This window comes from Pan paniscus, chromosome 23 (assembly GCF_029289425.2).
Source record: "Pan paniscus chromosome 23, NHGRI_mPanPan1-v2.0_pri, whole genome shotgun sequence".
Lineage (NCBI taxonomy): Eukaryota > Metazoa > Chordata > Mammalia > Primates > Hominidae > Pan > Pan paniscus.
The window spans coordinates 47,371,355-47,382,461 of NC_085927.1; the positions used below are offsets into that span (position 1 = coordinate 47,371,355).

The following is an 11,107-nucleotide window of genomic DNA, read 5'->3' on the forward strand; positions in this document are numbered from 1 at the left end:
GAGGAGGAGGGAGGGGGAGGAGAAGGAGGTGAGGAGGAGGAGGGGGAGGAGGAGGGAGGAGGAGAATGAGGTGAGGAGGAGGAGGGGGAGGAGGAGGGACGGGAAGGAGGAGGGAGGGGGAAGAGGTAGAAGGAGAAGAAGGAGGAGGAGAAGGAGCAGGCAGGAGGAGGGCAGAGTAGGAGGAGGAAAGAAGGAAGAAGAAAGAAAGAAGGAGAAAAAAAAACAAACAGGGTCAGACCCCAGCTCCGTCTCTAGCTCAGTGTGACCCTGGGCAAGTCATGGCCCCTCTCTGTGCCTCAATCATCTCATCTGTACGGGGGGTGTGAGGGGAGAGGAGAGGGCAATGGTTTTGAGAGCTGAGGGCCTCATCCAGTCCGGGAACCAGATGCTCCCCGCAACAAGCCAACATCTCACCTCAACACACTCTCAGAGACTCAGACTTGGTCTGGTCCACCCTGAAAGGAATTCCTAACAGAGCCTCCACTCCAGAAGATGTGGCTGTTGGTTCATCTCCCTCAAGAGCTCCACGTCCAGGGTTCAGGTTTCAATTTTGCTGCTTCTAGGCTCTGTCATCCAGAGCAAGTCACTTACCTCCTCTGGGCCTCAGTTTCCTCATCAGTAAAATGGGCCCAGTCAATCCCCTGGCCCCATCATTTGCCTCCCAAAGGTGTTGCAAGAATCAAACAAGACAGCAAGTGGGCAGAGGCCTCTAAACTGTGAAGGGCTACAGAGCTGCCACAGTGTGACCGTGGCTATCTTCACAGCTTCAAATAAAATCCCGTGCCCCTAACCAATCACCAGTTCGGAGTGTGCAGCCAGAAGTTGGCCTGGTATGGGGGGTGGGCAGCTGTGGGGTGACCACCAAGCTGGGAGCAGACGTGCATGGCCAGTTTGCTGGACTATGAGTGCACTCAGCCAAGCGTGACGCATGTGGGGTCTGAGGTGGCCAGACAGTGACAAGAGTGGCAGCAGGTGGCAGGCCATAAAATGAAGTCATTGTTGGGAAAAGGTCACAATGACTTCTGGTGCTATAGTCAGGCATGCAATATTTGGTGCCCTAGGAGTCCCCTGGCCTCTCTTGGAAAGTGACTTGCTAGTCCCCCAGCCTTGAGAGGTTAGAATGGCACCCCCCCCACACACACACACACATACACACATACACACACACACACACGGGTCTGGAGGCTGGGTCAGGCAATTCTACAAATTAACAGTCCACTCCTCCTCCTCCGCAAGAGACTCAGAAAGAAATTCATGACTCCCGCATTCCTTTCCACTCACAAAACATGCTTTGTGAACAGCCAGAGAAAGACAGCTCGTTACAAGCACAACTGTGGTCACACCCTCTCGGCAAACCGCAGCCACACACCAGGGCCTCCTGCCTGACCCCTGGCCGGCCGGCTTCCCTGATGAGCTCAGAGGACAGGACACCTGGGAGTCTCCGACGAGCAACAGGAAATACGGATGCATTTAATCCCGGCGTACAAACTCACTGAGCACAAAATTATAGCGTTCGTTCCTTCAGTTTATGTTGCTTAGAAATAACAGCTCATTAAATTTGCACCTTATAAAACAGGGTATTAAATCCCAGCCGCCACACACCTGCCTATGGGAGGTGGGGACGCAAGCTGCCAAGCCAGGCACGATCAGGTGCTCTGTTCAGATCCATCTGCAACACCTTTGTTAACTTTGGAGCAGAAAAGCTCCAAACATAAATTATAAATTAAGGTCAATTTATAGTAGCTAAGTTTAATTTCACTTCTTTTTTTTGTTGTTGTTTTTTGAGACAGAGTCTCGCTGTGTCGCCCAAGCTGGAGTGCAGTGGCTCAATCTTGGCTCGCTGCAACCTCCACCTCCCGGGTTCAAGCAATTCTCCTGCCTCAGCCTCCCGAGTCCCTGAGACCACAGGTGCCCGCCACCACGCCCAGCTAATTTTTTGTATTTTTAGTACAGACGGGGTTTCACCACGTTAGCCGGGATGGTCTCAATCTCCTGACCTCATGATCCACCCGCCTCAGCCTCCCAAAGTGCTGGGATTACAGGCATGAGCCACTGCGCCTGGCCAATTTCACTTCTTAGGTCCCTAAAATAGGAAAAAGCAGCCACTCTGCCTAGAGGCAGATGACCTGCAGACTACAGAGGCACCTCCGACCATCTCTTTTCCATCCCCCTCCCCTGTCCCAGCAGCCCCCAGATGGCCACACACGCAGGACATCTCCCAATCCCATCACACCCAACCCAAAGGTGGGACAAGCCGTGAGGGCTGCAGCCCCTCCCAGTACCCCCAGCCTGCAGCCCTCATGCCGTCCTCTCTAAGCAGCAAATTATTTCTTCTGAGAAAACCCTACAGCAAGCCCCATGTCTGTTTCAGAAAAAAGGGGAAGCCCTCTGGGTAAAGAAAGGGGAGCACTCCTACCTGCCACCCACCGCCCCTCAGCAGTGCTGAGAGCCAACTCAGAAATCCTTCAATCCGGCTGAACACAGTGGCTCATGCCTGTAATCCAGCACTTTGGAAGGCTGAGGCAGGCAGATCACCTGAGGTCAGGAGTTTGACACCAGCCTGGCTAACATGGTGAAACCCCATCTCTACTAAAAATACAAAAAAAAAATTAGCCAGGCATGGTGGCACACACCTGTAATCCCAGCTACTCAGGAGGCTGAGGCAGGAGAATCGCTTGAACCTGGGAGGCAGAGGTTGCAGTGAGCAAAGATCTCACCACTGCACTCAAGCCTGGATAACAAAGCAAGACTCCATCTCAAAAAAAAAAAAAAAAAAATTCCTTCAATCCCAGGACATTGGGAAAGTGCTCTAACCAACTTCTCTGTGCCTCAGTTTCCTCCTCTAGAAATGGGGAAGATAGTGTTGTCCACCCCAGTGTAGGGTGGCTGGAAAATTAAAGGGGTCTGTGCATGGCAAGCACTGAGGATGGTATCTATAAAGCACAAGGCCGTTTTATAATTGTTACATCATCCTTATCTGTGATGAGGATGAGGAAACTGAGGCACAGAAAGGAAAGCCTTCCCCATGCCACATGGTTTTTCGCAGTAGAGCAGGCCCGGGACATGTCCCTGTCCCTGCCCATCACTCCTCAGAAAGCCTCCGTCTCCTGCCACACACCAACCAGGCCCTCGAACGATAGCCTCAAGGTCATCTCACAACCTCAAACCAGCCACCTACATCCTCAAGCAGGACCAGCAGCCTGGACCCTTCAACTGGTGGCCTCAACACCCCCATCAGGGCTCACCTCCCCAAGATATTGACCCACCTGGCGTGCACAAACCGAGGACTGGCACACCAGTGCACCCACATCTACAGCCTCACAGCCACCTGCAATGCTGTAGCCACGGCCCAAGGCTCCTGGGGTAGGGAGGCTTCAAACTCCACGGTCAGAACCCACTGTGCAGCCTCGAGCAACATGGCTGGAGAGAGCCTCCTGCGTGCCGTGCGGCTGGCACTGCTAAGCCCTTGACGTGGATCAGCTCATTAAATCCTTGGAAAAACGCCCTGTGGCAGTCAAATACTGGTATTATCCCCCTGCTGAGTCCCAGTCAGAAACCAAGAAAGTGAGATGCAGTAGGAGGCACAGCCTCACTTGCTGCTGGAGGGAGTCAGGTGAGACTTCCCCACACAGGGAGTAGGTGGAACAGCAGCGTGGGAAGGGGGCTGGCACTGGAGCCAGCCGGACCCGGTTCAAATCCAGGCTGTGCCGCTTCCTGGCTCTGTGACCTTGAGCAAGTCCTTTCACTAATCTGAGTCTCAGAGTCTGTATTTGCAAACGAGGGCTTGGCGTATGGTGCTTTGGTGAGGATTAGAAGACATGATGTTTAACCTATGTGGCTCTTGATAATAATATCAACAATGGCTACTGATGACACAAGTTGTGAGCAGTGTGCTAGGGACTGTACATGTTTGAAACTGTGTCTTAAACTCACCGGGCCAGGTACGGTGGCTCATGCCTGTAATCCCAGCACTTTGGGAGGCCGAGGCAGGCAGATCACCTGAGGTCAGGAGTTCGAGACCAGCCAGGTCAACATGGTGAAACCCCATCTCTACTAAAAATACAAAAATTAGCTGGGTGTGGTGGCGCGAGCCTGTAATCCCAGCTACCCGGGAAGCTGAGGCAGGAGAATCGCTGGAACCCGGGAGGCAGAGGCTGCAAGGAGCCGAGATCACACCACTGCACTCCGGCCTGGGCAACAAGGGTGAGACTCCATCTCAAAAAAAAAAAAAAAAAAAAAAAACTTACCAAATCCTCATAACCCAACGTTTCTCGACCCCGGCCCTACCGATGTTTTAGGCTAGGTAATTCTTTGTTGGGGACTGTCCTGTGCTCTGCAGGGCATTTGACAGCATCCCTGGCCTCTACACACCAGATGCCAATAAATCCCCACTAATTGTGACAACCAGAAAGATTTCCCAGACATGGCCAGATGTTTCTAGGGGGTCAGAATCACCCCCCATTGAGAACCACAGTCATAACCCAATGAAGTAGGTACACCGAGCACTAAAAGGACTTATCCATGTCAAAGAGCCAGCAATGGTGGCTCTGGGACACAGGCTGGCTGGCTACTACATTGCAAAAGCTGCCCCTTCCCTTGCCTCCCCAACCCATCTCCCCAGGGCCTACCGCCAGCTGCAGGTCACGGCTGCGAAGTACAGCCGAGTTCTTCTCCTCACTGAGCTGTGCCAGGCGCATGGCGATCATGTAGTTCTCATCCTTGAGCCGCAGCAGCTCCAGGCTGCCCGCCTCCCAGTCCTCCCGCAGCCGTTGACAGCGCTCCTGAGCCTGCTGCTGGTCCCGCAGCCGCTGCTCCAGCCCTGCCCGCTCCTCCTCGAGCACCCGGCCCCGGGCCTGCAGTTGCTGCTCCCGCTGCAGCTGGCTCTTGCGAGCTTCCCGCAGCCGTCGCACCTCTGTCATCAAGAATTGGGTCAGGCCCTCAGGCCCCTCCTCATCTGCCAGGACAGAACAGGGGACAGAATAGGGAGCTCAGGCAAGTAAAATCCAGGAGATAACATACTGTGTCAAAAAACTCAAACCATAAAAACACTAGAGGGAAATTCTGGAATATATTTGTAGAATTTGGGAGCAGGGGAGGTCTTCCTAAACAACACACAAAATCCAAGAGTTATAAGAGAAAAAAGATGGACAAATCCATATAAAAATGTTTAAACCTTTGAAAAATGAAAGATGTAACAAAGTTAATAAGCAACAGAGTGGGAGAAAATATAACAAGAACTCAGTGCCATAATATATAAAGAGCTCCTACAAATCAATAAGATCAACAACAAAATAAAAATATGGACAAAAACTATCAATAGGCAAGTCCCAAAATAAAAATAGTTAATAAATACAGGAAAATATGCACCAACCTATCAACAATAATTACAGTAGCTACTAATATTTGTTAACTTCATTCTTTGTGCTAGATATATCTTAATCTTTATGACAACACTATAAGGTAGGTACTATTATTGTACCCATCTTAAAGACAGAAAAACTGAAGCACAGAGCAGTTATTTACCCAAGGTTTAATAACTAGTAACCTGTGAACTGTATCACTCAATGAAATATAAACTTAAAACAATAACATTATTTTTTACATATCAGAATGGTAAAAACGTTTAAACATGATCCCCAGGATTCAAATGGGCCCTTACACATTCCTGGTAGGAGGTATGTTGATTTAACAGTTAAAATACACAGACTCTTTGAGAAATTCTTCTCAGAACCTCTTCGCCTGAGACACATTTGCACAAAGACGCACATACAAGGATGTTCCCGCATCGTTGTAATAATACAAAACTGGAAACCTAGGTATCCATCAACTGGAAATGGGTTAAATGAATTATGTCCTAACTTCACTAATGAACAGTATGCAGTCACTTAAAACAAGTGTATGTAACAGAGGTGAAAGAATCACTAAAATCAGTTGTTCTAAGAAAAAGCAAAATACACACGTAGGCGTGTGTGCGTGTGTGTATGTGTTTGTGTTTTTTATATAAAAAAATTCAGCTAGGCGCAGTGGCTCACGCCTGTAATCCCAGCACTCTGGGAGGCCGAGGCAGGCGGATCACAAGGTCAGGAAATCAAGACCATCTGGCCAACATGATGAAACCCCATCTCTATTAAAAATAAAAATACAAAAATTAGCAGGGCGTGGTGGCTCATGCCTGTAATCCCAGCTACTCGGGAGGCTGAGGCAGGAGAATCGCTTGAACCTGGGAGGCGGAGGTTGCAGTGAGCCGAGATCGCGCCACTGCACTCCAGCCTGGTGACAGAGCAAGACACTGTCTCAAAAAAAAAAAAAAATTCAAAGTCACCTGGAGCCTCTGTATTTTTTTACATAAAAAACTATACATCTGTGTATGTCAGACATATGTCTGAAAACAGTATCACGAAGAAAGAGCCATCTTAAGCATGTGGCTCTGAACTTGGAATAACGGCACTAGCACCCAGCCCCACCCTCAGCCTACCGTGGGGCCCTGGGCAAGCCCCTTCAGCCTCTCCATGCCTCAGTTTCCCTTACTGTTCAACAGGCATAGTGGAAGCGCCTCCCTAACAGGGATGGGGAAAGGAGCCTGTGCACTGGAGTCCGAGGTGCCAGCATCCACCGCAGATCCACTCACCGAGGATCATGGAGCAGCGCTGGGCGGGTTCCTGGCCCGTGAGCAGCGTGAAGTGTTCGGGGTAGTAGAACTCCAGGGCTTCCAGGAAGGCCTCATAGCCCCTCTTGCCACGGCAGCGCAAGATGTCCATCAGGCGCCCTAGAGAGTAGTGGGGGGATGTACCCAGGGTCTAGGGGAAGGCCTCCCCAGGTGCCTGGTTGCTTCTGCCCCCACCATGCTCCAGGCCCACGTTCCCCAGATTTTTGAGCCAGTGACACACACAGGGGCCTGTCCCAACACATCGGGGAAGAGAAGAGAGCCATTCTGCCACAGCCAGGGGAGCACATTCCCTCATGACTCCTGGGCTCCCAGAGCTCCCCAACACCCCCCACAGACACAGATGCTGGCCCGCAAATGCAGCCTGCCTTTTCAATGGCACAGAGAAGCCCCCTCTATCCCCAGAAGCAAAGAAAATACTTCTCCCATTGGCCATGCCTGAAATTCCACCATTAAAGACCATTCCACCATGCCTTTGTGAGTTCTGGTTCAAAGGCACACCCTGTGGGAGTGGGGACCCACGTAAAGCTGAGACGGATCTTGACACTTGAAAAAGGACTCCCCCAGGAGTGTATGGTGCACAGAGGAGGGGACAGACAGAACTCGGAGATCAAAGAGCGCAGGAAAGGTGCCAAGTCCACCGGCTGTGACCGGGAGGTCCCAGGCCCAGCCGGCCCTGGCAGCCACATCCAACCTTCTGCTCTAATGTGGACCCAGGAAGTGGGAGAGAACCCCAAGAGACAAAACTCTGACCCCGGTGTGGGCAACGCGGACCGCCAAGGCGCAGTGGTGGGTGGGGCGGAGGCAGGCTGGTGGGCATACCCAGCCGGCCCACTCTACTGATGCGGAGACCGAGCCCCAGGGCAGCAGAGCCCTAGCTTCGCGCTACACGGCTGTGGGCCCTGCGCCCAAGGGCACGGCCGGCCCAGGTCGTGGCCCACTCGGGACCCGCGGCTCACCGGTGCGGTTGACGCGGCACGGGAAGCGGTAGGTGCTCAGCACCTCCTCCTCGTCCTGCTCGTCGATGACCCGGCACTGGCGCAGATACGGCGTGAGCTTGGCCGGGTTCAGGGCGCGAGCCAGCCGGTGCCGGACGCCCTCGATTCGCTCCCACAGCGCGTCCTCCTCCGCCTCGGACCCCGAGCCGGCCCCGGCCTCCTCCTCGGCCTCCCCCGCCTCCGCCCGGCCCGGCATGGCCGTGTCCTCAGGGTCTGCGGGCAAGAGGCGCACGGGGGTCGACCAGGGCTCCCTAGGGCTAGATGTGCGGCCAAGCACCCCCGGGGCGTCGTCCGCAGACCCGCCGTCGGGGGCGCGCCCCGAGCTCCCCGCGACTCACCCCGCACGCTACAGCCGCCTCGGGCTCCCGGGTCCGCGCTCGGGCGGCGGCTCCGCCGGCGCAGGGGGGCGGTGCCCGTGGCGCCCCCGGCTCCGCCCCCGTCCCCGCAGCCTCCTGGGCTGCCCGGGCCTCCCCACATTGCCGCCCGCCCCGGGTCGTGCGTCCGGCCCCCGGCCACCCCGCGCGTCCGTCCGCACGCCCTCCCTCCCGGCCGTCCGGCTGCGCCTCCCCCTGCTTCCTGTTTCCCGCCGGCTCTCCAGCCCGGCTCGGCGGGGTCCTGGCCGCCCGCCCACACCTGCCCGGCCTCTGGGCGGGGCGGGGGCGGGCAGGCGCGCTCACACCCCCCGCGCGCCGCGACACACCTTCCCCGGGCCACGCGCATCGCCTCCCCACGCCCACAGCGCGCCCGCCCGTGCGGGGCTAGCCGCTCACGCCCGGCGCAGCCCGCGGGCACTCAAGCTGGGCTTGCCCTTCCCGGGTCCCCACATGCACTGCAGGCGCGGGAGCTTCCCTGGAGCGCAGGACAGCCCCGGGGGGGACAGCAATGGGCAGAGGTCATGGGGGCCTTCTGCAAGATGGGGGTCTGAACCTGCAAGGCAGCACTGCCAACTCCCCTCTTACGCAAACTCCCGTGGCACTTGAGGACCAGGGACCCCACAATTCTCAGAGGGTATTCCTCCAGGTGTTGGTCCCAGAGATGCTGGGGTCGGGCTGTGACTAGCCATCCATACTCCCGCTCCTGCCTGGGAGGCCGGTGGTCTCTTACCATGATACTGGCCGAGTCTACACGGTATCTGCTGGTGCATGCGATACAGTCTCGCTATGCATTAGAAGCTGCCAGGTGGGAGGCCGAGGCGGGCGGATCACGAGGTCAGGAGATCGAGACCATCCTGGCTAATACGGTGAAACCCCGTCTCTACTAAAAATACAAAAAATTAGCCGGGCGTGGTAGCGGGCGCCTGTAGTCCCAGCTACTCGGGAGGCTGAGGCAGGAGAATGGCGTGAACCCGGGAGGCGGAGCTTGCAGTGAGCCGAGATCGCGCCACTGCACTCCTGGGCGACAGAGCGAGACTCCGTCTCAAAAAAAAAAAAAAAAGAAGCTGCCAGGTACCTGCTGCCAGGGAGGAACAGAGGAGGCACAACCGGTACAGGAAAGAGGTGTGAGCTCCCTAATCGCCTTCCACAACTTCTGAATTAGATGCCGTGGACATATGTATTACTTATCCAAAGAATTAAGGTTTCAATCAATAAAGACTCTGAAAAGCCCTGCTTAAATTAAGGCCGGGGGCGGTGGCTCATGCCTGGAATCCCGACACTTTGGGAGACCGAGGCGAGTGGATCACCTGAGGTCAGGAGTTCGAGACCAGCCTGACCAATATGGCGAAACCCCATCTCTACTAAAAATATAAAAATTAGCCAGACGTGGTAGTGTGCGTCTGTAATCCCAGCTACTCGGGAGGCTGAGGCACGAGAATCGCTTGAACCCAGGAGGCGGAGGTTGCAGTGATATCGTACCACTGCACTCCAGCAGCCCGGGCAACAGAATGAGACTCCCCCTCAAAAAAAAAAAAAAAAAAAAAAAAAAAAGCCCCAGCAGTAAAGAAACAGATTTAACTTTATATATCCTGGTGTCCTTTTCCAAACTTAATTAACCACAGCCTTTTTTTGGCTTGCATTTGTTGTACATTTGTTTTTGTTTTGGGTGTCACCTGTTTACATGCAGAAGAAATGCTTTGGGAGAACTGAATTCTAGTGCAAATTCCTCAATTAACAAAGGAGGAAGCAGAGCTCAGAGAGGGCAAGGAACTTGCCCAAATTCACACAGCGAGGCCACAATAGGAATAGGCCGGAGCCCAGCCCCTGGCCTCTGTCCTCTCCAAGCCCCGAGTCCAGGCACACACCAGACCTCCCTTTCAATACGTCCTTTCCCTCTCTGTGGCCTTGGTTGCCCTCCCACGCAGAGCGGCAGCTCCTCCCACCAGCAGCCCTACTCCTCGTGAATATTTTTAACTTGGCCAGCAGAGCGGGATGGACGCCTTGGAAAATGAGGCTATGGTTAATTATTTTTTCATCGAGAAGCTAAGCAGGGCCTAAAGATAAGGCACAGAAGCCAAGAGGTCTCTGCAGATAAGTGGACAGAGAAGTGAGGGCACACTGGGTCTGAACAGGCAGGTAGCTGGGTACACCGAGTGCCCCTGGTGCCCAGCATTCCAGGGGAAGCGACAGAGTTCCTTTGGGTACCACACTCCCACATTCACATGTACAATTATACAGGCATGCACACGCACCATCACATACACATGCACACATACACACCCACCCACTGTGGGCATCAAGCCAGGCAGGAGGCAGACAGGGGCGTACCCACTTCCCCACAAACATCTGAGCCTCCTCATCTTTCCCCTGTCCCCGGGCGTCCATAGCACCGAGTGTGCAAGCGTGTGATTAGGTACCATGTTCATTATTGTCCTCTTGTGAGTTCTGCTACATTCATCTTCTCTCTATAGCTATGCCAGGAAGGTGGGCAGGGACACCGAGAATCTAGACTTTGTACCAGGGGCCCTGGGTTCTATCGCGGGCTCACTGCTATGAGTATTGTTCTTCTTTGAGTCTCCATTTCCCTCTCTGCAAAAGGCAGGCGGTGAGTAGTCCCAGCCACACCTACAAAGGCAGACAGTCCAGGAACGGAGAGTGCCCTGGAGACCAACATTCAGCCTTAGCTGCATCTACTCGGACAAATTCCTCCCCCTCTCAACTTCTACATCTGAAAAGTGGACAATAGTCCCCCATGTGCAGGGACTGCCTCTGAGTTGCAGTCTCTCCATGTGTGAAGTGGGTACAGGAATGTCAGTCCTCTTCCCAACTCATTAAAAGGCATGCCTCCATGTTTCAAACCAGTCTGCGTCCTACTGCCTGTAGCCCCACTGGTCCAAGCCACACATACCCCCACAAACTCCCACCCACAGTGCTATGGGCTATGGTATGTTCTCCACTCTGCAGCCTTAATGATGTTTGTTTGGTTTGGGAGGTTTTTCTTAGACAAGGTCTGGCTCTGTCACCCAGCCTAGGGTGCAGCAGCCCAATCATAGCTCACTGCAGCCTTGAAC

General features: G+C 54.1%; 1 protein-coding gene across 2 annotated transcripts in view; it reads right to left on the minus strand.

Moving 5' to 3' along the window:
* The window catches only part of CARD10 (caspase recruitment domain family member 10), a 31,488-nt gene extending 21,499 nt beyond the window's left edge, over positions 1-9,989 (minus strand). Inside the window, exons 1-4 of one of the 2 annotated variants that reach the window (XM_034948448.3) lie at positions 8,767-9,989; positions 7,624-7,875; positions 6,629-6,766; positions 4,629-4,954 (exon numbers count right to left, since the gene is read on the minus strand). In XM_034948448.3, coding sequence (XP_034804339.3) covers positions 4,629-4,954; positions 6,629-6,766; positions 7,624-7,875; positions 8,767-8,806 — 756 coding nt within the window. In that variant the 5' untranslated portion in view covers positions 8,807-9,989. Of the gene's footprint in view, positions 1-4,628; positions 4,955-6,628; positions 6,767-7,623; positions 7,876-8,000; positions 8,109-8,766 lie in introns of those variants that run through there. The other variant, XM_034948447.3, reaches the window with a different exon arrangement.
* Positions 9,990-11,107: the final 1,118 nt, after the last annotated feature.